General features: G+C 39.0%; 1 protein-coding gene across 1 annotated transcript; it reads left to right on the top strand.

The window, feature by feature from the left end:
• LOC141905017 (uncharacterized) lies at window positions 1-27912 on the top strand. Its single transcript, XM_074793713.1, has 6 exons — window positions 1-201; window positions 13226-13523; window positions 17554-18744; window positions 19066-19156; window positions 19947-20055; window positions 21215-27912. The coding sequence occupies exons 1-6, from the start codon at window positions 94-96 to the stop codon at window positions 21470-21472; spliced, it is 2055 nt and encodes a 684-aa protein (XP_074649814.1). The 5' UTR covers window positions 1-93; the 3' UTR covers window positions 21473-27912.

Below are 27912 nucleotides of genomic sequence, written 5' to 3'. Positions count from 1 at the left end.
GGTCGGTGTTGAGTTTATTTTTCGATGAGATTTACCGTCAAACGTACCTACGATGTTTTGACGACTTCAACGACGCGCGTGTGAGGAGTAACGATGAGTAACGATCATCTAGCCAACGTCGACGAGGTCATTTACTCAAGTTTCCTCGTCAAATCTCCCGGAAAAAGTCGATCGTTTCTGGGCAAATTCGGATACAAAGCGGTAAGTACATTTCTTAAGCGATTATATCTCTACTGCTGCTAATAAACCCGGACTGCGGTTTCGTATTTTCACAAACCACAGTTTTTTAGAGTTGTATATATGTGGTTTAACTTGAAGTTCGCTTATCAAAACACACAAACAACTAGAATCCAAGATCCTGGGTGTTGTAAGAACACTGCTATAACAGTTGCCTACTCAGTAGTACCCGTCACAGCTTGTCTTGTTTTAGGCTATAACAACAATTGCAATCTCTTTCTGTTGATTGTATAGCTTGAAAACAGAACTAAGAAATAGGAAGGTTAATTACGGAAATGTCTGCTCTGTTCGATAACCGGACTGAGATTTAGTTTCACGATCAGACATTTTCAAAAACTACAGCCCTCTATTCAATACAACGGCCGTTTAAAGCATTTGATATAGTTACACAATCAGATTCTGAAGTCCCAATTTCATGTGATCAATTTGCTATTTGTTAGGCCTAATAGTGTAGTGCCTTTTAAAAAGTAGCGTTTTTAAAGTCCCCAGTTTTTGGCTAACAAGCTTAACACGAACAATTAGGCTAGGTCGCTAACTAACAACGACACCATCTCGGGAATCCCTGACTGAGATATTGGGCTGTTACTTCGTCTTAAAGATTGATTAAAGCCTATATTTTCTTGCCATTTTTAATCCTAACTTAAATTTGTGGGTTTTTATCTTGAAATAGGGATTGACCCTGTTATTCATTTGATTGATAGATTTCGTTTGATTTGTGTCCTTACAAACCCACCGCACCTGCAGGTAACAAAAACAGGGGGTTTGATTTTTAAGTCAGAAATTGATATTTGTCTTACCCCCAACTTAGCGTATGTCTATAGGCCTATTTGTGAAACCTAAGAGATAATGGTATATTTCGTATATATCGCTAACTTCTCATTATGAATATGCGAAACATACTCAGGTTAAGTCTTTTTGGACCATGAATATTTGGTCATGGGTCGAAAAAGTATAGACAGTTCTATCTGAGTTCCAATGAATGGATATTCGATCTAACCTATCATCATTTCAAAAAGATGTCAGCGATATCCATAAGATGGTACAGAAAACCCGACTAACTTTTTCCCAGAAATATTTTGATTCCGTTGTTTGGAATACCCCAATGTCATTACGCAATATTATATCCTGCCAGTGCCACTCGAGAGAGTTTAACAAAAATATTTTATCCCGCAGCTTATAGGTCTAATATTTAGTGGTGCAAGAAATAGAAACAGCACTAGTTGCCTTTTCATATGCTTTCCTGTTTTAATGCTGAATTTATTGCGTTATGATATCCGGTCAAATGAGTTCAAAATCCTATACGGAATTAGCAATGGGTTAGCTTTACCAGCGAACCACCAGGAAAACAGTGCTACCAAAACAGGCATGAAACAAATCTGGGAAAAACAGATTTTGATTTTGTGTATCTCGTGTAACCCTACTGCTAGTGAACCTGATGCCTCTTGTCATGGATTCCACATTAGGACATCTAATCTACCGGGTAGACCATTATCCAGATTTCTATCTCATTTGTTTTACAGCCCAATCGTACATAGGCTATAGCGGATTAGGCTAATTCTAATTTCTTATAAATCCGATCAATTTCCCTGATTCTAAGTGATCTGAATCATTAACGGTTTATTGCGTTTCAGTTTATGACCATGTAATTATATCCAAGCAGAAATCTACGGGGCAGAATATTTTTCTTTCTTTCCCGTCTAGACAGAGATGATACACAGTATTATCAGGCCTGTGCGCTATGCGTTTTTATTGACGACAAGTTGACATGTTTAGTCGAATCTTTACATCATCCAAGCTGCGGAGGATCTGACGAGATTTTGCAAAAGCGTGGTCAGTCAGTGACCTCCTTTACTTCAGTTGAGCTGATCTAAACATAGAAGCAAGTGGAGTAAAGAGTACAATGAATATCCCATGTCAAAAAGTGTTTCAGCGAGTTCATTACTCCCCGAGCTCTAGCAGTTTTTAAGTCAGGGTATTCTGATATTATTACATGATTTTGTGTGCGCGAGTGTGTGTGAACCAGTATAAGCCTTTCATATGAACACCTGTAACAACTCCAATCTAGCTGAAACCAAGAACGATTTCTTCTTTCAGTACTAAGGTATTAATAGTAACATAAACCCTAATCAGTCGCAAGGAGCATTTGACTGAGGGCTGGGGGCTGAATTTGACTCTTAATTTGAAACCCAAATTAACCATGTGAACTTCAAGCCCATATTAGCTCATGTTTTGTTAACCATCATAATCATAGATTTTGCACACTTATATATTATGGATATTTAATAACTTAGGAACATCTGACACAACCCCCCCCCCCCATAATTTATCAGTGAACGCAGATGTATATCCTTTCGTTTTGGTGCCCTTTCATTGTGTTGACAGATGTCCTAGAATCAGACTCGTAGTATAGTCAGAAATATGCGCGTGCGTTCGTTTTTAATTTGGCTGAAACTGAACTGTGGTCTGATGGCGATTTCTGCTGATACAACAAACTCATTTGATATATAATATCTATTTGGTTGTAATAGTTGTGTGACATGAAAAGGGCAGAACTAAAACTCTGATCTAACGCCCCTAACACGCCATGGGCATATTAAATGCTTTGGACAACAGGTTGTTCTATTGAAACGCGTTTGATCCCTTTAGATATAGAGGTTCGGTTTCGGGAAAAAGGGGACAAGACATCTCGACAGTTTCTTCGACGATACCGTTAAAACCATCGGCTTAATCGGTGATGGGCGGTTCGATAGTTGTTGGATGTAAATTATGAAACAATATATAGAAGTGTAGAATGTTATTATCAAACATACTTAACCTATTTTATCTATCATATATATAGATATATGTATGTGCGTGTGCGTATGATTTGAAAAAATTGTAATAAGGCAGAGAAAAAAGCAGAGTACAGAATTTTCATCATCAAGGGCAATAATGATAATGACTTTTGATTCAATAGCCACGATCACACGATAGCGTTATTGGCCCGCGCTGGATAAGGCTCGGACTAACCGTCGTACGTACGGGTGCCTGAAGGGCCCGTGCATGTTCGACACCGGCGAAATTTGGCCGGACCAAAAACGTCGGACACCAGATGGTTCTGGAAGCGATTCGCCTCGCTTGCCCTCATGGTTTTTTATGTCAGTGAGTGTTGAAATAACGGAACAGATGAACCAGATGGTCATCTAAAATCTTGAAAACTCCGTGCAGCTGGCTTCTAGGTATGAAAAAATAACGTTCAGTTTTTTAAGATGATGGAGTCCGGCCGTGACTCAATGACAGTGCGGGATTATGTAATAATAGTAATTTATAAGGCGCTTTTCTGCAGAAAAACAATGCTTAAAGTGCCAGCTCCTCACAATACGCAATCCTAAAAAGATTTTCTTAAAATTGCCGACAAAAATTGTCAATATCCGACGCTCTAAAGCTAGCAGGGAGAGCATTATATAGATGCAGACCGCTTTTAACTGCTTCTAGAAATCAGCAAATGTAACCATCTCTTTGATATATGATGGCAATCTTGCGATCTCGACATATCTTAACAAAAACTAAATTGTGAGAACTATGAGATGATGATCTGTACACGCCCAGTCATGGAGGGGGGTGGCTGTTACAAGCGGAATACCAGACATTTGTGAGATTGTCGACAGAAATGATCAGTATTTTCCGTTGTCGGTGAGAGAGAGAGAGCACGTTTATTATTGCACAATAATTACTGAAATGCAGACTGCCTGTTCTTTTTTTTTTTGTTGATTTCGGCGGACATCAGTGCTGGCGTACTGGTGCACCACCTAGCAATGTAATAAGCGTGTTTAACGTATTTTTCGGCTGCCTCGTTCGTATTTACGCACGCGGCTTGGATCATCGTCATACATCACCGTTTTAGGCAGCTTTTGATCGAAGCACATGACGAATAGAAGTACCGTATTAATATAGGCTATATGAAATATAAAGTAGAATATATGTATATATATATATATATATATATAATATATATATATATATATTTATATAATCTGTGAAAGTTTTCGAAAAACCTGATCTGTTTTCATCACAGACAGCATGATTTTCATTTTAGAATCGATGGCAAATTTTTGGCAAAATGTGCACTGTTATTCAGAGAAAGGTAATTATTATGGTCCCGATGAATTTGGTCTCGTTTTTTCTAACTCTTTAGTTTTAGCTTTAGCCGGTTTAGGTAGTTATGTCGTTATATTGAGGTCTACGTTGCAGGATCGATACGAAATAACGTTCAGACTTAAACACCAGTCTTAGTTCAATAGTCGTTCTAACAATTTTAGATCATTCTCATGAATTTAGACCATTATTTTCAAGGTTACAAATAATGTGCAACTAGACCCAGAGGCCAGTTTCAATGATGTAGCTCAAAATATACCCTGGGAAATCTTTGCAATCTATTAATTGATGGTTTCTCTTTGTATGGTAGTTATAAGCCGTGATTGTGCAAGCATTTGTGGCCTGGAACAATCGTTCCCACAGCTGCCAAATGGGACCGGGCTACATTTGGCGCGGCCAAAAACGTCGACCGAAAACGCGGGCCCGAGCCAAATTTTAGCACGGGTTAAATTATTGCATGTGATTGCAACTGGTTCCGGAAGTGAGTCACTTCGCTTTGTTCAGTATCAAGTGAGTGATTTACGTGACAATGCGTTCTCTAAATTAGGCACGAGCCAAATTTCACTCAGGCCTCATCCGTGTGGGCCGATTAAAACCAGTTCCTCTAGTCTCACAGGTTTGTTACCTAGAGCCTAGAGGTAGGCTATTTAGGATATTTCAACGTATTGTAGCCTCCACGTGCGACTGATTGATCAGATTCGGCCAGAAAATTTTTTTTATATCAATTTATTTGAAAATCCAGGTGCCATTCATCTACCTCAGAAATCACATAATAATGATAATCATAATAATGTATTTTCTTACATAGCACGGTTATAAAACCTGAATCACCACGCTTTATATTCAAAAACTACATTATAAAAATTGCAAGATAGAAATTAATCACCATACGTTTTTATAAAAAGAAAAAGTTTTGAAAGTTCTGGATTTGAAAGCTGAGGCTGATGGAGACTGAGTCTTATGTTGCGAGGTTCCAAAAGGTAGAAGCTGGGTAATAAAATGACCTTGCGATAATCTCTTTTAGCATAGGTTTAACTAGAATTGTTGGATCACTACCTGAGCTTGGGTACGAGGTGTATCCTATGGTGTCAAAAGAGATTGAAATCTCAAAATCAGATGGTCGCGAGGAATCTCTGAAATGATATGTGAAAGTGTCAATCGGTGTTACAACTTTTGACGCTGTAAAAACCGTTACAATAATGTTTATATACATTACTGATACCTAGTTTGCGTTATGTAAGGGGTTCTGTACAAGTCGATGTGTACTATGTCATCAATGTTGGCGTTTTGCATTTACTTGAATATATTTCATAACTCATATTTATATTTATTAAATTCTAAAAATTATGTTTTGAGAGGATGTGCATTATGTCATCAATGTATCGGAGCTCGACTCATTGGCGTGCGATTCAATTCAATTATCGGTGTATTCAAATCCAAAATAACTTTATTGACCCTTGATATCATATAATATAATAAATTATATGATATCAAGGGTCAATAAAGTTATAAATATAAATTATATTTGATGATTTATTGTCGACAATATTAAGCAATATATATATATATGTGTTATTTTTCACAGCGTCAATAACTTTCAAAATAGAATCCATCCTCTAGTATTACAGTAGTAGTGTTGCTACCTAGAGGTATTAATATATATATATATATATATATATATGTATATATATATATATGTATATATTTGCTATACCTGTAGGCTCTCACTCGGCTCTCCGCTCTCTCACACTGGGTGTAGGTTGTTACACCTGTACGGTACACCCGGTTTGTTTATAGTGTATTGTGTTACGATGCTATGCGCAGAATGCGTGGTTATTTTCAGAATTAAAGTCTTTTGTTTTTTACGTTGGCGGCGGCTGACGGATACAGTGGGATACAGTCGGACGCGTTTCGTCTACCTGTCGTTATTCTCAGCACGGGCGTCACCAGAGGTGGTCGGTGGGGTGTCCATGACCCCCCCTTTTTAAGTTAGTTCGGCATCATTTTTATTTCCAAATGAATTCGCATTGCAGAAATTTCGTAGATATTTTGCCTTTACTACAGTACCAGAAAAGTCTCTCAAGCTTCGAATTTCAGAAATTACGAATATTTAAGGACATTCCAGCAATTTCAAGATTTCAGAAATAGTCAGATACGGCGCCAAGTATGGCATATAGTTCCACTTGCATTAATTCTGACCCCCCTTAGTGATGCGGCTGCTAAGGAAACTGACCGAAAGTCTCAGAACCGACTCTTCAATCACCCTTGGGACAGTGATGTCAAGTTTTAGATGTGTTTGTTGACGTCATTCATTTTTATTTACAAAATGGCTATTCGTATGAATAATCCGTATTGATAAGGTTTAGTGCTATATGTAAGCCGTTTCCCAGAGACAATTTCGGTGGTCAGGCTGTTAAAAGATTACTATAGGCTACAGTTGAAGAAGTAGAATTAAAGCAAAAGCAACCATATCAGTAATTATCATAATGAAGTATGTAAGAACTGATGATGGTCTAAGAAAACCATATTCTATTCTTTAACCCTTTCAGTGCTGACTAATTAATATCCTATAATGCTGGAGATAATTTGAAAATTTTTGAAAATTCCATCCTAGTGAGTTGAATAACGGGAATATCACTATAGTGCGTCTACACCACGACGCAGTGTATCAATAGTTACTAGTATTTCACTATGTTTGACAGGTGCTGCCATTTTTCAAGAATGATAATTACTAATAACTAATTACATCAATACACCACAGTGCGATGAACTAGCAAAATCTATCACTGATTTGTACACCGCACTGCGGTGTAGACGCACTGAAAGGGTTAAACAATAGAATATCTAATATTGGGTTGCTACGTTTATGTACATTATATATTTTGAGAGATGCGGGAATACGTACGATAACTTCAGTTACATCGGCTGTCCAGGGATCAGTATTATATATATATGTTTGTTATTATAGTTTTAGACTGATTGAATAAAGAGTACGTACCAACTGAATATATATTACAATCTTATCAATTTCATAGAATCAGGAAGTTAGTGTGAATATGACTGTCGGTTTGGTGTCCGTGCTCTTGTCATAAATTGATTGGACGAACAGGTCGTATATCAAAGAGATTAGAAAAAGTAATTACGCTGTCGTTTCAACCAATAGCTCTTTTTACAACTAGTAAAAGTTATTTGTTTATCGTTTTTTTTGTCAAATGTAAACAATTAAGTCAGATCGAATCTGGTTTTAACTCATGATACGTAGCCGCAGAAATAAAACATGTTTTGCTAAAATCAGGGTTCTTATGGGTTTCTTGAAAAGTTAAAGAATATTGAAATTTTTTTACAGGCTTTGGAAAAGCTATGCAAATTTCTCTATGACTATGGAGAAGGTATGGAAAATCAGATAATGGTCTCAAAAGAGAATTTTAGGTTTTATGTTCCTAAATGTCTTTTTACACATTTGATAACAAACGTTATTAAAATACTTTGTCCACGGTATTGATAATTGGCATTTATTGACTTTGAACGAGTCTACATTGCCAGTTCTAAGTTGGTTGTATGTAACTTAGTAGTTTTGAAGATTTAATATCTGGATATGGAAAAGGTATGGAAAATGAAATTGGTTAACCCATAAGAACCTTGTAAAAGTGTACACTTGTTGATACCTGTTAAGGTCGAGAGCATAGGAGCATATTTTTGCGAATTCATAGATTGCTAAAAAAAAATTGACCGTGTGCCCGATCACAGTGAAGACGATTTAAAGCCATCCTATAGAAAAGCTTACAAGACGCAAACTTTCATAAAAAAGTTACATATTCATGGCATATTACCTCTATGTCATCAGGCTCGGGCCAAGTTTGGCCCGTGGCTTATTAGAGAGCGTGTTCACACGCAAACCATTCACTCGATACTAACAATGCTCAAACAAAGCAAAGTGGATCATTTCCGGTGCCAGTTGCAATTCAAACGCAATCATTTGTGTGGTGCTAAAATTTGGCTCGGGCCTGGTCCGACGTTTTTGGTAGGGCCAAATTTGGCCCAGGTCAAACAGGCTCCGGCCCATTTGGCACCTGTGTGAACACTTGTTCTGGGCCAAATTTGGCACGGGCCAAAAGTGCTCGTGTGATCACGGCTATAGAGATGCAAGCATATTTAATGATTTTACAATTTCCTAAAATGGGAGTTTATTATAGTACGATACCCACACTCAAACGTGGTGAATGGATAATAAGATAAAAACCCTCTATGTACAAATTTATAGAAAGTTAAATGTAAGTAAATGAAAGTTTTTATTAACTATCTCACACCTGACGATGATCCCTACGGTGAGATCGAAACGTCGTGTATTATGCATTTTAGATTGATGAATAAATTCTCGATTTTATTAAAATCGAGAATTTATCTTATTTATTATTTTAAATTAAAATCCTTTTGATTTGTACATAGTGGGTTTTTATCTTGTTAAGAGTTTATTGTTATTGAGTCTGATGAGCAGTATGTTTTTCCATCCCCCAGGTCCTAATCGGGGTATTATGGCAGGTTTGAGGTATTTTTTTGCTGGTTAAGGAGAAGAGGGCAGGGATAAATTTTGAATATGAAACTCTGCTGCTACCAGGATTTGTGATTAGAGCTTATGATACAAATATCAGTATATACCTTCATATTGTCTTAGACTCTGGCATCGCTGTAAATGAAAGTAATATTTAATTATACTGTTGAATCCACTGTATAGAACACAGGGGTCTGCATGTGTCATTGTTTCTGCACTTATAGGTGTCATCATTGACATTTAAACCTTGTAACAACGCAATTACGTCAGAACAGATTCACATTTTGCTCCTTTGGTTGGTGACTGTTTGCTCCGAAATAGGAAACATTATTTACAGAAACATTATTTACGGAAAAACTGTTTCATGAAACCAACATGTGCTCCTTGCATGCTCCTGTCTGGTTCCGCCCCTATCGGGAATTTGTATTCAAGTGTCTAGCAGTTGTGACCTCTAAAATAAAATCGAGAATTTATTCATCAATCTAAAATGCACGTCCGAAATTCTGGACGGTTTCCAGTTTTTTTTTAATGTCGGGAATCTTGTAAGCAATCGACGCATTAAAGAAAAAAAAAAACTCGCTAATTTCTAATTTCCTTTGGCCTAGATGACTGTCTAGTGTGTCGGCTTGCTTCCTGCGTGTCGTCGTCGTCGTGCAGGGGACATGAGTCACCTCACGAACGACGAACGCTGCAATAAAACAGATATGTGTTAGGTGAAGATTAGATGCTGCTGTACATTCCATTCATAGTATGTATTGTTTTGATTTCATAACCTCTCACTGAAATATCCAGGCCATCGTTGGTCGGTTCGTTCAGTAGGCCTAATCGCGGTAAGACGGAGAAATAGAAGAAGAATCGAAGACAATGTTTGAAGACTGGTCGTTTGAGTCTCTCGCGCGCGCGCGCGTGCACTGTACCCGACGATGGGATCTAATTCTATAATCGGTTAACTGCGTGGTATGTAGAATTCTTTATGTCCTCGCGATATATAAGGGTTGTACTTTATCATCGTATTGATTAGAAATATGCGGGCGGGTGTCTATGCATGTTAGTATCGGGAGTTTTCTTAGTACAGTACTGTAATGCCTGAAGATTCCTTAGGAAAGACGGTCAGATTTGGTCAGTGATATAGAGGCCTTTGCAATCTCCGAGGAGTGACAATTTTTTAGGTATCGAACTGGCTGGTTATGATTTTTTTTCTGCGGGGAAAGGCATTTGAAAGTATTAGTCTCGTTCGCAGATATGCGCGGCACTTTAGATTCGGCATCTCGGTGGTATTTTGCTATGGATTCAGCGTCAATACCGCGTTAAGCGTGGTATCTTCCGCAAACAATAGAACAGGCGACTGGCCACCTTGTGGCGATAGCAGAAATGAAAATCCAGGCTTTGCGTTCGCGCAACACGAAGTACTGCATCTGTTATTGGTTCGGAATCTCATTCTGAAGCACTGAATCTTATAGTTACGTCGGCTGAACACTGAATACTGAATCTTACTATTCGTTTGAATGTAGAGGTCCTTCGTTGAGATTTCATGAGCCGCGGCTATTTGCTGAAATTTGGCTCAGGCCTGGTCCAGCCTTTTTTCGTCTGGCCGAACAGGCACGGGCCCATTTGGCACCCGTAGAAATATGTCATATCGGTGATCAAATGGCAGTTGAGTGTGACAGTTGTGCGGTAAAGACTTGCGCAAGATATACACCCAAAATATGAAACAGAAAGGCTTAAGGGCTGTGTATATGGCCGCTTCAAAACAAGAAACATGGTTTTACTGAAACTACATGCGCAGTCATGAAGCCAGAATAGATAGGCATCTATGTTCCATGTTTTGGGTTTATATCGTGCTATGCGCACTCAGCTTTGTCACTCATACTTGATGACTCTGTTAAGAGACATGGATCCTTAGGCAGATGGACTGTTGTACACTTTCTATCAAACTAGCATTTTTGGCGGGGATCAACTGTCCACACGTGTGCCAAATGGGCCCATCCTGTTTGACCAAACCAAATTTTAGCACGGGTCAAATTATTGCATGTGAATTGCAACTGGTTCCGGGAGTGACTCACTTCACTTTGTTTAATCAATGTTTAGTATCGAGTGAGTGGTTTACGTGTGAACGCACTCTCTAATTATGGGCATGGACCATATTTGATTCGGGCCTGACCTTTGGCCAAACGATATTCGACATTTCTGATGACTTCTCGTAAGGAATCTGAAATATCATCAGGTGTTGATGGTGTCTCAGAATTGCCGCGGATGAAACGTATTGTTTACATTTCAGAGAAGTTAGTCCTTGGCATCTTCAACAACACCGACTGTGACGACCTTTTGACATTTTCCCCCGTCTACCTTCTTATTCGTCTATTTTCGTCTGTTTATCCTTCTCCAGCTTCCTACTACGAATCGATATTTCGAACGCACGCGGATTTGTTTTCGTCTATTTCATCTTCGAATTCTCCGGCAGTTCGCGCGATTGCTTGAAAAGGATTATTCTGAAGATAACCATGACATTTAAATTGATATCCGTCTTCATTTGTACGCGTTGTGAGCTTTGTTTGACTAGGATCGCTTGCCTGGTAGAATAGATTTACTCTGACATGGAGAACAGGTTATGGTTTTGAAACCCCTGTCATAAAGAAGTTCGAAACATTGAAGATGGAATTCATTTTCAGAAACAAAAAATGCACTGGTGGATCTAGGAGTCTTTGAAGAGGATCGACCTGAATTGGAATGGACACTTTATTTGATAAGGGCAATATGAGGGCTGCAAGAGAAACATTGGTTAGGTTTAGGGTTAGGGTCTCATTAGGGTTTGGAAATTTAGGACAATAGGCACTTTTTTGGCCCTTGTCAAAGCCCATTTGGATTCATTTTTCATCTAATTAATAAATAATTTTCCATACTTTTTGGAGGGCACATTTGATATTTGAAGGGGTGGACTAGTTTACACAGTCCACCCCTCTATTCCGCCCTTGAAATGACATATTTTTTCATTTCTTCAAATAGTGAATTTTATTTTCAATCTTTAAATGTGTAGGCTTATATAGTGGGATTTAAACAGTGAGTCTAGCTTATTTCAGTTTATGTTGCTAACTGTTTGTCTAATGATGTGTAAGAAAGGTGATGACCCCTAGCTGCGGTTACCTGCTGAAGTTATTAAATGTGTATAAAGTGAACTCATTATTGACTGAATTATGCACAGTTCGTGTGGGAGTATATGTAAGTGACAGCTATTATTTGGTTATTACTTCTGATAAAGTTCTAGGGCGTTTATCTACTAGCCTATCATCGTACGGTGCTCACTCAGGCACAGTGTGGGATGGGTACTCGACAAATATTGCGTGGTCAGTTCAGATGTTTATCGCAGTGTTACGAATGGCAGTGGAATTAATGATTTAAGTATGAAATGGCCTTTTTGTGCCTAAAATGGTTGATTTTGGCCAGAATTCTTAGGCCTCTAGCTTCTGTATAGTTTGTCGAAATGGGAGTACTTTTGGATAGGATCTTAAACATAGCAGACAGGGGTTTTTTCGAATCAGTTATTACGCAATCAATGGCCATCTAAAAGTCTCATCAGTGCTCATTCATAGATTGAAAAATGTGTCTCAAGGAAAATATCAACTTAGTAAGCACTTTAATCAGGATACATCTGCTCGTGTGGATTTGATGCTACCTATTTTTCATTCTCACCACCAGGAGGAGTAAAATATTGAATTTTACACAATTTGTCTATTTAACGTACTGTATATTTGTACCTATGCATAGTTTGTAACCACAATCAGCTGCCAGTTGCTCGAAGGTTGATGGTTAGAGTTAACCAGGGGATAGTTGAAATAGTGACAATCATAACTTAATCGTTAGTATGGTTTTTATCTGCCAGTTATTTTTAGACCAACTTTTGAGCAACTCACCCAGTGTTGTAGATCATGACAGGTTCTATGATTGTTTAGAGTTGTTTATTAGAGTTCTACCTTGGAGTAATCATTGGAGTTAATCGTTGAATGATTGCTCAAGGTTTTACGTCTAAACTGCAAGTATCAGTGTAAACCTAGTGGGTCTTAAGAGATGGCCGGGGCCTTTAAACCTGTTTAAGTTAGCGGAACTTAGTCCATGTTTGTATTGACAGCCAACGCCAATGATGGTTTCGAATTAGGGACCTCTTGGTTCCCAGTCCTCCTCTCAACCAACTGAGCTAACCGCACGAGTTTCAATGTCTCTGGTTTCTATTACGCGTCAGGTCAACCTGTACCTATAGCGAGATGTCCCGATATCTAATATTTTATGTTTGTAACCTCTTTAATCTTCCAGAAATGGCGACGACGTTACTTCGTGCTGTTCAAACCGAAGGGAAGTCTGTTCGGCGATTTGCAGTTGGACTATTTCGACAACGAACAACGTAAACGCCACTACGGCAGCGTCGACTTGGACCAGACGGAACGCATCATATCATCGCTAGATTCGAATCAATATAACTATGTGTTCGCGATAAAGACGAAATACAAACGCAAGGATCGGATTTACTATCTAGCCGCCGATCGCGAGGAAACGATGAACAATTGGGTGGAATATCTTTGCACGGCCTGCGGCTTGACTCCCGAACCGGAATGTAAGTAACGCGCGGATGAGAGTTTTCCGGTTTTCCGTGGGGCTTCCAGCATTTTTGGCTGTCGAGATATTTCAGAGATTTGGGTTTTTCAGATCTTACATGTCTGGAGAGATATCATGTGTGGGTAGGGGGGGGGGAAAGAATGTGAGTGATCACCAGTCAAAACTGATGATTAGATTTGATTAAAAGTGGCTACTGGCCGAAAATATCGAAATTTTGATACCGAAGTTTTTTTGGGGGTCGAAAGTTATTGATTTTGATTTCCGAACCTCCCTCATCAGTAGTCAGGCAGAAATCGAAGTTTTTAGGAGAAACGTAGGTAAGTGTGAACCCGATAGCGCAGCGGTCTTTGTCAGTCCTTGCCCGTCGGATTATCAGCATTCTCATCCCACAACATGCCTAAAATGTGCCATGCAGCGCTGGGTATGTCATGTTTATCTTTGTTATCTTTCCTATCTGATAAAGAGTTATTTGATTAAAAAAGAAAGAAGCATTCTCATACCCTGTAACATTTTGCGGGCCTCGAGCGAGTTTCGGCTTAATTAGATATTGCTCTCACTCTGTTTTGGAAATCTGATATTGCGTCCCCTAATTCTGCATTCATGCAATCAGTTTCATTTTTAAATCTTGGGCATCCTGTGTGCTGTTTCTTTCGTCTCTGAGATATAATTATACGAACGACATTTTTCAACGGCGACGTGTCCGCCGCTGTGTTTTCGAAATAAAGCCGGTTGCCGAGTCCGAACGATTCGGCGAATGTCTCGGCTATAATTGTTCTCCGTCTGACTGTTACCATGGAAATGGTCTATAAAAAAAAACAACTTTTTGTTATTATTTCAAGACAAATTATACCGCTAAGAATAGATGCTGAATTCAGCTTATTATTCGACAAATAGGCCATTTTTGATTGTGCGCTGTGTTATTCATTTCAATTCACTCTAGTGCCTGAAGGTTTACAGGTATGATATATATATATATATATATATATATATATATATATATATATATATATATATATATATATATATATATATAATATATATATTTAAATTGCTACTTGTCCCTTGTCCTGCTAATAGATTTGAACTTGGTACCGTACCAATGATCTGTGGGCCGAGACATCTAACGATATAGAGCTTTTTTGTATTTGATCCCCTGGGGGTGCCCTTGGGCTGGGGCCCATATCTCTATGAATTGCTACTAGTCCTGCAATTTTCATAGGATCAACAAGATGAAACTTGATACCAACGATATGTGGGCCAAGGCCTAAAACAATATAGAGCTATTTGTTGTATTTGATCCCTAAGGGCTGTCCCTATGGAGCAAGGCCAGTATTTCTATGATTCACTCCTAATCGTACAATTTCAATTGCATCGCTACTGAATTTTGTACGAGTATCATATGGATCAAGGGCTTCGAGAATATGTAGGCGTTTTTGGATTTGACTCCCAGAGGGGTTTTTGGCATGTGACCCATATTTCTATGAATCGCTGTAGCCAAATATTCTATAGATGTTCGATGGGCCAAGGACTAAAACAAGGTGGACCCCTTTAACCCTTTCAGTGCATCTACACCGCAATGCTATCATTACCAAATTTGGTATGGATCTAACATGGCTCTTTTTGTTTGACTCGGGGGTGCCCTAGGGCTGGTTTTTCTATCAATCGCTATGACTACGAGTCTTCTATCAGTAGCAGCTACAAAGTTGCATTGTTGGTTTGAAGATTTGATGCTTTAAGTGTTCCCTTAGTGGTGGGGCCATTATTTCTATGAATAGCTACTGATCTAGCCGTTTTTAACATATCAATTCCATATTTGGCATGTTTGTTCTATGTCAAAATACAGGCAGTTCAAGGATTTGTGCCCCCAAGGGTATTTATTTTTAGCCTCGGTAACATAGTCCCCTAAGCTACTGACTAATATTACCAGTACTCACGTAAATGTGTCACCCTAAAATCAATAAAAAAGAAGTCCGATCCTCTACCCGGTACTTATGTACTTATGTAAAATCGAAACCTTTATAATCTTTAAATCAGGAAATCATTTCATGAGGTATTTTCTTCATTAATCAGACTTTTGTGAATACAGACATTTCGGTTTTTTTTTTCTAAAAAAAAGGATATTTCAAAGTAGCGAAAATATCTATGTGCATCAGCCTATTTTTGTGTTCTTCGTAAAGATGCGGATGACTACATCAGTTTGTGCTACGTGCAATCATCTCATTGTTGAGATGATTGTTCGTAGGTTTGGTATGAACTGGTGGCAGCTTGCACTGTTTTACCTGTTGATCTTTCTGAACCCTGTGACATGATTAAGCCATATCTCTAGTCGAGTAACACACTCCAGTAGGTGCAGCTTGAGTTTTATGCAGTACCAATATTCAAATAGATTAGATTAAATCTCGGAAGTTGCAGAGATCTGTGAATTCAATTCAATTTCACCCCAAAAAAAAGAATCGAATCAGTATCATCTAATTCAGCAAACCAACCAAATTCAATTAAATCATGTTTAGCATGAATCGTAGGAAAAAAGATCCACTGTCAACTTAAGTTGAAAAAGTGAAAAAAAATTGTTAATGGTTTCCCTCTGAAAATATTATATCATATCAGCCAATGCTAAGAGCACTCTTCGGTACATACACCTCCTTCAATTTATGACATCAGTATCGAAGTGTCAAGGCTAATGAGCCTCTTATTTTCATTGTTATTTATTCGACATTTCTTTAATTGTTACCTGTCCTACAGTTATGAATGGATTGAAACGTAACTTGGGATTATTGAATGAACACTATTGAATTGAAGAGACGCTATATCCGTGTTGAGACGATAATGTAGATTGAATCCCACTATGATAACAAAAAGCAGTCTGAAAATGTAACTGGAGCTAGTAGTTTATTCAACGTATTCCTGAAGATGACTATTACAATATAGTCGAAACGTCGAATAAACCACTAGCTCCAGTTACATTTTCAGACTGTTTTCCGTTATTATTGTGGGATTCTCTCTACATCATTGGTTTAATTTTCATGGGAAGGAGGACTTGTTTGCTTGACCCGTTCAGTCAAAAGCTTTCATTAGATATATAGATGAAGAATTTCTATGAGTTTAGTAAATTTATGAAAATTAAGAAATTTGAGGACGAAACAGCAGAGAGCAACGTCAGCTGTCAGGCTGTCACTCATATACATGTACCATATACATGTGAACGATGGGTATAGTTGTCATATAATTGCTTATTCCATCTCCAGGTGGGCCAATTCTCTTTTGATGTTGTTATATCAGTTACCTCACTGTCTTCATGTCGCTGAAAGATAATATGATGAAAAATATCAAAATCCTGAAGGAATTGTTGACATTTAAGTTTATTGTGAGAATAGATATATAATTGAAACTATGTATATGCAAGTTTGTATACATGTACCATACAACAAAATGAGAAGCTACCATAGGAGAGACTATCCACTGGTCAACTCTGACCATCTGACTCAAGGGGTGTACTCTTTTATCAGATCTGAGAATCCGTTTGGCTCCAATCATACTCTATTATCGGTTGTTTGGAGAGTCCGAAACCTCCTCTCTGTCGAGGTGATGTGATTCGGAATTCCAGTGGAGCCAACTGAAGATTTTGTATGGAGACTTCGGAGGTCATAAAAGAGTATGGGCCACTTTTGCTGTAAAAACAACAAAATTTATTCCCAGGCCCGTCCAAAAAAAGGGGTCTCATTGGAGATGATTTGAAAAATTTCTCCCCATTGTGTTGAATAATGGGGATACCACTATAATGCTTATACACTGCAGTGCGGTGTATCGTGAGTGACTAACATTTCGCTATGTTTGACAGGTGCTGTTATCTTTCAATAGAGATGAAAACTAATTAGTAATAATGTCAATACAGTGATGCGATGTACTAGCCGATCACCGATACCATCACCAATTGATACACCGCACTACGGTGTAGACACTTTGAAAGGGTTGATGAAATCTGTTGATTCAGTAGATAATGAATGATGTTTGTTTCTCTTTCATTGTAGTCGATATGGAAATGCCTCTGACTACATCACCGAGCCCGACGAGTACATTAGCTAGCTTCCATACTGCTGTCAGTCAGCAGAATACGGCTACTTCTACCGTATCGAGTGGTCACCAGGTCGGTCTAGGTGGAGCAAGTAATCCATACACGCCAGATCCGACGGAGCACGACTACGACGACGACGACGTGCCGCCGGTGCCCGTACCTCGTCCGCGTGCCACGTTGATGAACAGTCGCGATCATTCGTTCGATAGACCGTATATTCCGCTGGATCAGTGTATCAGCGCGCCGCATCGTCAGAGTTTGACATCGATACCGGACGAGCCGCCCCCGCCGCCCCCGATCGGCGGCGCGCGCAACAGCGAACAGGATTTCTACGACGTGCCGCCGACGCATCGATTCCGACGCGTGTCTGATTCCGGCGAGCAGGATTTTTACGACGTGCCGCCACATCGATACGCCGACGCTGAACTCGCGCAAAATATGGCGCAGTTGGCGTTCCGTACGAGCGTAGGCGACGACGACGTCTACGACGTTCCGCCGCCGCGTCGAAGTCAGTCTCTGCGCAATTCGAGCAATTCGCAATCGTCGGACATGCCCCCTCCGCGTCCGGTTCGACCGTCTGTCAATCACCGGCCACGGTCGACATCGGCGGGCGGTTTCCAACCCGTCTACGGTAATCTGCCGAGCAACAGTAAATCGCACCCGGAAAACAGCGGCTACCATGGCAACCACAGTCCATTGAGCACGTCGCCACCGGTCGGCGGCGTGTTCACGTCATCGATGGATGAAAACTCGCTTTACGATTTCCCGAAGTCGATGCGTGTGCACAACCCGCTGCTCGCGCAGTCTCCGCCGGCGCCGGGCAAGCCGCAATCCGGCCGGTCGCACGCGTACGTCAACACCGATAACTGCCAGTTCGGCAACAAGGACAACAGCGTCAACAACAACCACCTCGAATACAACTACGTGAACGAGTACACCGACATCGACAACGAAGAGCCGTATCAGAATATGGGTGGTGACTCGCGTCCGGAGAGTTTCTACCAGGTGCCGCCGGCGTGTAAAGTGAAACTGCACGGCGAAATGAAGCCGAGTTCGCCGACGGTCGTAACGACTCGGCGTGTTACTCCGCCGCCTATTCCTGCTCGTCCTGGCGCCTCGAAAACGAATTCGGATCAGCTCGGTATTGGTAAGTAACTCGTTACTTTCGGGTTTTAATCAGAGCGTGTTCTGTCATTTTTTTCGGGGACATTATATGTGGTCTCGAAACGAAAAGAAAAAGAAAACAACATTACGTTAAAGATCCTAGATCCACCCCTGATCCTCAGCAGGCTATTGTGATGGAATCGAGTTATTTTGCGAAGAAAATCGGGTTGATCGCAAACAAAATGTCTGCCTTTTGCCCTTTTTAGCCCACCTGGAACTTGTGTCCCCGTGGGCTGTGTCAGAAGTTCTTATACGATTTGATGATGCATGCATAACGACGATTAAAAACCTGTATCAATTTTAGGTCAATTCGATGATTCTGGTACATACGATGTCTTCCCCACTAAACGGACGAAAAGTTTTAAGAAAGATGCTCATTCCTCGCCATTGAAATAGTAAGTTCTAACTCTTGTTGGACTGTTAAGTCTGATATCGAGCAACAAATAGTCCAATTATTGACTGCGAACCCCAAAAATATTTGGATCACTATAATTAATGACAAAAAAATGGCGGGCAATTGCAATTCTCTTATGAATACTACCGAACATTGTTGTTGAAAATAATAATGATGATCTTTCCTTGGGGAGAAGTAACAAGCGCTCAGGAGTCATCTATCAGGCCAGGTACCCATTTACTCCTGGATGGAGAGAGGCAATGAGGATAAGTGTCTTGGCCAAGGACACTACGGTAATGTACAGGGTTCAAACCTACGACCTGGCTTCCCAGTGTCGAATGCTCTAACCACTCGGCCACACCGCTCCACAAGTGAAAAGAACAATCATAAGCCGCGATCACACAAGCATTTTTGGCCCGGGCCAAATTTGGCCCGAAACAACTGTTCACGCGGGTGCCAAATGGGCCCGAGTCTGTTTGGCCCAGGCCAAATTTGGCCTGACCAAAAACGTCGGATCAGGCCCGAGCCAAATTTTAGCACCTGACAAATGATTGCATTTGAATTGCAACTGGCACCGGAAATGATCCACTTCGCTTTGTTTGAGCATTGTTTAGTATCGAGTGCATGGTTTGCGTGTGAGCGCGCTCTCTAATCAGGCACGGGCCAAATTTTGCCCGAGCCTGATCCGTGCCAATTTGGCCCAGGCCAAATCGTGTCCGTGTGATCGCGGCTATATAGTGTAACTGTACACTTCAACGTGTTAAAACTTAATACACCGCGTATCGTTACAGTAAACCACCTTGTATTCCTGCACGTGAACCAATGATTCCAACTCCTGTACGTACAAGAACCGGAAGCTCTAAAAGTTCCAGTTCCAGTTCCGAAGATGATCACGATGAGGTAGGCTTACGTTTCCATTCAGGGAATCTTGAAAGGATCATGATAATCAAATAAGCGGATGGAATGATCATTCCTGATCGGCATTCCTTGAAGAGATATAAAGTATACTGACGTACACGTTGGAGCTATGCGCTATCTTTATCAGCTAAGGTTTTAAATCAAATAAGAATTTCTGTAAGTCGTGACTGCGCACAGAACATTTCCGCGATATGATATGTATTTGATTGTCACGAATTGCCAAGATATAATGTAACGATTTGTACGCGTAATGGTCGACTTCTCATAATGTACGCGACAGTTCAATGGGAAACCTCAACACTACTGTGTAGATCAAGGATTTTTCTTGTAGAAAGCTAAGATTTTCCAGTTTTTGCTAGAAGTTACTAGTAACTCAGCCTTCCGTGTTCAATTTCCTCTTCATTTTGATTAAAGTGAATCATTTATCAATAAAAACAACTAAAGCAAACACTGGGTAGGACGATCAATCTAAAATCTACTGTCTGTTACACCTGCTCTCCGTGCGATGTTTTGATCCGTAATTTCGTTAATGATAGTTTGATCTACCTTTATTACATATCAATTTGTCCAGTGAGGAATTTGCATTCAGAAATAAACAACAATTTTTACTAAAGTTGTTTTTGTTTTCATTTATGGGCGATAGTTTACTCAGCATACGCTCGCGTAATGCTGAAAAATCCGCTCCGCGCGGAAACGTTACAGTGACGTCATCACCTGCTCATTAGCATATCAAAATACAGTAGTGACAGTAGTTAAAGCGTTATGTGATGATAATATGGATTTTAGGAAACTGAAAATCCAGTTCAAAGTTCATTGAAAATAAAATATTGTTGACCGAGTGCTCGGCACAATATCTAGTAGGTTAGTTGGTTATGTACACTTGACTCGGCTCAAATCGGATATTTTGGGACCATAAAAATGTAACTGACTTGAGCGATATCCGAGTTGGATGTTATGTATTCCGTAAATAGTGTCACAAAAATAGTTTGACAAACATCCGAGTTGAACGGTTATCCAAATTGATCAGATCAGACTCAGGCGTAGTCAACGGTGATTCCCCATTTAGGAAAATCTCGAAGGTTTCACCTGGGCGATTCACGTTTTCATACTAATAAAGCATCGTTTTTGTCGATTATTACAGAATTTGGAGATGTATTCCGTTTTGCCGAACCGAACAAACCCGATTCCGGTTCAAGGCTGGTCGCGGCGTCGGAAAGAGAAACTACAGTACATCGATCTCGACCTGAAAACGAGCAACGAAGAGCCGACTTTCAAACGCAGTCCGCAGCCGTCGAAATCTCCGATCGAATACAAAGAAATTGACTTTATACGAACGACGGCGTTGCAGAAAACGAAGAACACCGTCGAGAAAAATCGTAAAGACAGCATCGCGTCTTAAGAGAAAAAGCGCGTCGATGCCGTGTCGAGTCGAATGCCGTTGACGCCATAAAATTGTTATTGCTGCTGAGAAACTGACGAACTTCGCCTACTGATGAATAAGTTATTACCAATAATCATGATGATGTGCTTGGTGGTTGCTGTAACCATATTTTTTTAACTCCCGGGGAGGTCGTGCGGAGAGTAATGCAAAATGCAGCGATTGCGACGATGTCACTAGTTTGAATATGTTAATTTTGTCGTACTGAATATGAGTAACAAATTTCTAACTAAAAGATTGCATATACAGATACAAATCAAAGAATGGTTGACGTATGTACATATGATAGACACAGATGGATATTTTGTTAGCCCTATATCATTTATTTTGAATGTTTCTCTAAAAAAACAAAATCGAAGTTGCCATGATTAGTATTTGAAAGTCAATTTCAAATGAAATCTTCATTTAGAAGTTTTTGTCTCGGTTATTTGCTCAGATCGGTGAATTCTACAAGCGAGGATTTCTATCAAAGGACTTTCAACGTGATTCTCACCTCTGTATGCACAGTCACCCATTTCATGCAGTTCCAACAATACCTGAACTGAAATCTTTTGTATGAATGACGATATAGATATTGTAGCTATGACTCGCAGATATCAGTGGTACATTTTCATGATTTTATAGCCGCAATCACAAATGTCGGACCAGGCCAAGCCAAATTTTAGCACAAGAAAAATGATTGCATTTGAATTGCAACTGGTACCAGAAATGACCCACTTTGCTTTGTTTAGCATTGTTTAGTAATGAGTGAGTGGTTTGCGTGTGAGTGCGCTCTGTAATTAGGCACGGGCCAAATTTGGCTCGAGCTTGATCCGGGCCGAAGTGTGATCGCGGCTTATGTTTTGTTTTTGTTGTCTGAACTGCCCGATGTTTGGTCAGCCTCCATAACCTTGAGTGAATTATACATGAATAACAATCAAGAAGGCATTTCGTTCATTCATTGGTCCCGGAGTAACAAAGTACTTTTTTATTTGAAAAAAAATGGTCAAGTGTCAGTGAATCGATATTGATGTTATTTTATCTGTATCAAATGTCTTTTCATAACTTATTTTAAGTTAATTAGCTGTCGATGAGAGAAAATTTTGTTGTTGAAGATGACAACGATGATGATAATGATGATGTTTGATATTTTGTCGAATTTCATATTTGCTGCCGATATCGAAAAGAGGTAGCTAGCTATAGGCTGTAAAAAATAATAGTAGCTTATATAACCACATGTTTACAGGATTTATGATTTGTATGTGAATTTTACGAAAAACCGATAGTGTAAATAGGTATTTGAAGCGCTTAAATGGTAGAATACCACGCCCAGACCAGGCCCAAGCCGAATTTTAGCACGGGTCAAATTATTGCGTGTGAATTGCTACAGGTTCCGGGAAGTGACTCTTCACTTCGCTTTGTTTAAGCTTGGAGTAATCATTTGAATGATTACTCAAAGGTTTAAGCATTGTTTAGTATCGAGTGAGTGGTATACGTGTGAACGCGCTCTCTGATTAGGCACAGGCTAAATTTGATCGTTGGAAATTTGGCCAATCGTCTCGGTGTGATCACGGCTGTAGAGCCCTTGACAAGTTTGCTGACAAAGTAATTCTTTCCAGCAGCTACTACAAGTAATGTCATTATGTAGTTTGTTTATACTGTCAGCCATTTAGTAATCGAATAGCTGTGCATACAGCAAACTAGAAATATCAGATAACTCGTAGTGGCAATTATGGTTGAACTTTGAGTACGAGAGATCTCGTAGCGGGCACTGAACACGTTAAATAGGTTGAAGAATTCTTCAATTCAAATATAGACCATGACTTGTCTATGGAAACCAATGTGTTAAAAAAGTTTTTGTTTGTTGCAGTATGGCTGTATGTTGGTTCTGAGAACAAAAATTGCTTTGATCATTAAGTCGCATCCCCGTCACTGAAGGGAATTGTTGGGGGACAGCAACTCTTGGTTATGGATTGCAGTCTTTTCTGACCATTGGAGAGCTGATTTACATTGTCAGAGCGTACTATTATAAGTCAGTCATACTAGATCAAAATCTTTTCATTTTCAATTTAACCCTTTCAGTGCTGACTGATTACCGGTAATACCTTAAAGTGTTAGAGATAGATTGAAAAGATTTTTTAAATTCCACCACAGGCATACCGCTATAATGTGTCTACACCGCAGTGCGGTGTATTGTTAGTTACTAATATCTAACTGACAGGCGCTGCCATCTTTCATTAGAGATAAAAACTGGGCTTCTTAGCTCAGTTGGATAAGGCGTGATGCTGTTGCATTTACAATCAGTTCTGAGTAACAAGTGGGTTTGTGTCCTGGCTGCTAACAGTGTGCAGGCAGCACTTCAAAGGCCATCCTGTAGTGAGGTTAAATTAATAGTTCAATAGGCTTAAGCTGCGTTCACACAAGGATTTCAGTACGGTACTAAGCGTTCACACTAGGAAATTATTCCAGGCCTATTCGCGGCTTTTTCAGTTCCGTATTGAAATACGCGGCTTATTAAGCGCGGGATGCGATTCCGCGCCGAAAACCCGATCTCAGTGCGGCACTGAGCTGGCCGCGTATTTTCTGTAGTGTGAACGCAGATTCGGCACTTAGCTAGCCGCATATTCACATTCTCGTAGTACAAAACACTTAGCACTAAGTACACTCCCCTCTATTAGCACACTGGGTGACTACTATACTAAGTGCCGAATTGCGACTCGAAGTGTGAACGTAAATGGCTGTATAAGCACCGTATTTTGGTAAATTCGGCACCAGCGAAGTACGGTACTTTGTAAGCGCCAAATCCAGTGTGAACGCGGCTTTAGTCTTGAAAAACTAAGATCCAAACGACGTAAAGGAAACTAATTACTAATTATATCAATTCACTGCGATGTGGTGTCCATCACATATTTATACACTGCACTGCGGTGTAGATGCACTGAAAGGGTTAATCTTTTAGTCAAATCTTAACAAAAAAGATGGTTGAATGTGGTTTAGAGTTAATTCCTGGCATTGAAAATGTAAAACCGGTAAGTCCAACTTTCCGAAGAAAAGCCGAACATTTAATGTGCTATTTTTCTATTGTTAGCTGATTATATTTGGTATTGTGTAATATACTGGGTAATTTTATCTTTTGTTATTATGTTAGGAGATGTGTATGTACATTCATATCTGCGTTATGTTATGTACAAACCCTTAGATAAGCAAAGATATTCTTGTCATATTTACCAATCAATAATGTCATATTTCTGTGGGCGGCTTTTGCTGCTGATATTTTATACTTATTTGTACATGAACAATCCGATGAAGAATGAAATAATGAATGAATAATTAATGCATCGAGCGAAGTTGAATAGAATAAGCATTGTTGTTAAGGAAGTTTGTCCCGTTTATTGGGTCATGATGTACTGGGCTTTGTATTCGCAAAAACCCATCATAATTGAGAATGTTTTCCTGAATGGTTTGATCGTACTTAAAAACTTATTTTCAAGCCTACCGGTAAACAAAACTTGCCGATAAAATTTTGAGAAGATTATCGCTAGGCTTTAGTGAAAGCGAACTCTAGAGACAACTTTCTGTGGCGAAAGTGATTTACCTCATAATACAAAGTACATAGTATCGTGGAAACCTGAAGATAATTCAAATTTAGGTAATGAGCCCTTATATCCTACTACGAGGGGCTTTTGCCCAAGGGATATACATGGTATTTAGTTGAGATATTGCTAGAGATATTTTCGCATCATGCGACAATTCACCGCTACAAAAATGTTCGTATTATCAAAAGAATTTTGTATACATTTATGGCTTTTATCATTGAGCATAATTTTGTGTATTTATTTGTATTATTGCTGTAATTTATATTTATGATAATTTTTTGAAATGCGGATAATTTGATAAGTGATCAACTACAGTTAAACCCACTATTCCGCGAATTGTAATCGAAAACTGTTACGGGGCGATATGTGATACCCGCTTGTAGCAAGTGGCGATCTTATTCCAGACGAATTATACTTAAATTCCAGGCAGTTTTTAACTTAAATCCTGATAAAATCCAGATGAATTTTATTAATGAATTAAGTGGGTTTAATTATAGCCAGAGTTAAACATTTTCGGTAACCTCAGGTCCGGTGTAATCATTGAAATTATATTCAGAATATACGCAATTATCTAACAATGGCAAGGTAATGCCGTCAAAGTGTTTGGTCACAACGTTGGAAGGTTGTATATTTCTTTGAAGTATCAAAAATGAATTTTATTGAATTTTACAAGGATTTTTCTCCTATATCTATTATCAGAATCATGATGTGTATGTACATAGTATTGTATTTGTATGATAGGGTATTTTTATCATTTTTTTTTTATAAGACTAATACAGTTGAATACACTAGTTACTATTGAAAGTATGTTAGGCCTAGAAACATTTATGCACACAATCATGAATATCTGACATGTGTTCAGAACTCTCTTGATATTTGCCTTATGAAAGATTTGTTATTCGCATCATGGTATTGTTTTGCCTAAAACAGCCATCTTAAAAACTTCGAATTTTATAAGCTTGTTATTGAATAATTACACTGTACGATAATTCCAATATCGTTTAAATTTCTAAAAATGTTATCCTTGCAATTTAGTTGATCCCAGTTGTGGAATCAGTAGTAAGTTAAAGAAGGTGGTGGGATCTCCCTGTTTTAATTAGATACTATGTTTGTGATGGCACAATATCTTGTTCTTGGCCAGTATTTTCTATAGAAATTCGAGGTAGGGCATCGGAGAGTGACGCTGAAAACTTATGCATACCAGCCTTTTAATCTTGTAATGCGGTACAAATGGAAACTGCCATATGAAGATTTATTTCCCTGCATACAAAGCATTGGATGTTTTTGAACAGAGAATTTCATCGATAGAATAGCTAGAAACTGGTCATGAGTAAGATAATTTGTGGAGTTATTAAATGCAATTTATAGTAGAAATGACTTACAAATAAAAATCTTTAGAAATTTTATGGTACCCTCTTTCATGCACAATTATACCAATAGATCTCGCTGAACATCTGTCCGGAACGAAAACAAAAAGACGGTTGAAAGATATTTATCTGTGGCACCTGGATGCGTACAGATGTCTTTGATGACAAATGTGCCTCAGTTAAAATATGAACAAGAAAAAACTTATCATGTACATTGTGATATATCGATACGTTAAAACCTCTTGATATGAACAGATGATTGTGTAACGCTGAACAACATTTCTTTTCGTTGGAAAATCTTTTTAAATTGAATGGTAAACACGGCATGAATATTTTCCATGAATATTTGAATGATGTTCGCCACCAACTACAGCGTATAGCTCAATCGATATCAGAGATCCAGTGGCCAATTTTGCAGGACTTTGTGACATCGCAAAAGGGTCACTTTCATGTCCTAAAAGGTGTACTCAAGCACTGAGGGGCTAATTTTGTCAAGTCCATAAGGGGCACTTAGATGTTCAAAAAGGCGATATTACGCGCACCGAAATGCACCAATTATCTTTGTTGACAAAATGAAAAAGGCACTCTGAGAGATTTTTAATGGACTTGTTCAGGTCTCATAAATCCCCCCCAGATCCGCCCCTGAAAGTAATGTAACAAAGTACTCTTACTCTTCCTTCTGTGTACTGGTAGTGTTCTGGCTAAGAGAAAGTTGATGTGGTACTTGTAAGGTAGCTGTGGTGGTAGGGTTGTTGTCGTTAGTACACTGTTCTCTGCGGTGTACTTACTGGTCTGAAACTAAATAATGTGAAAAAAAACGTGTGTATATGGACGTTTTCGCCTGGAACCGAAAGTGATCAATTCGTAGCTTCGAACATACATGCATTTTAGATATTGTGTTGCACGCACGTAAATCCCTATTGTTTGTTTGTGTGTAGTTAAGTTTTCAAATTCTTACACGCCTTATTTTGCGCGCATTATTGCTTGTTGCTGCCGTAGAGTTGAGAATTTTTTATATACGTAAACTATTGCTAACATTAACTCGAATAACACAATATAAGAAGTAAATTGCTTTCATTGTTGTTCCTTATCGTATATGCTAGGATTTTTGTGTTAATTTTCCATGAAATCCGTCAGAATGATGTGGGCGGCCCTTATCTTCCTGTGGCCTGAAGCCGGGATCCGTTTCACAACATGACAGAAAAGCTTCATTACTGTAAAACACAATGAAAATACCAATAAAACTTTTGAAATGTCATTTTCTGAAGGTCTTGACAATTGATTGTCACCTTAGGTGCATGTATCAGTTTTAATCAGTAAATCGTTTGATATAGAATATTCTAGAAACATAATTCATTGGTTTGCTTGATGCATGAACAAATATATAATTGTATATATGAATATATTAAGACCAGTGTATTCTATGATATAAACCTAATAAAAGACAGTGCTCAAATAA

Source organism: Tubulanus polymorphus, chromosome 5, assembly GCF_964204645.1.
Source record: "Tubulanus polymorphus chromosome 5, tnTubPoly1.2, whole genome shotgun sequence".
Lineage (NCBI taxonomy): Eukaryota > Metazoa > Nemertea > Palaeonemertea > Tubulaniformes > Tubulanidae > Tubulanus > Tubulanus polymorphus.
Note: the sequence above shows the minus strand (reverse complement) of the source record. Positions and strands in the feature narration are given on the sequence as shown.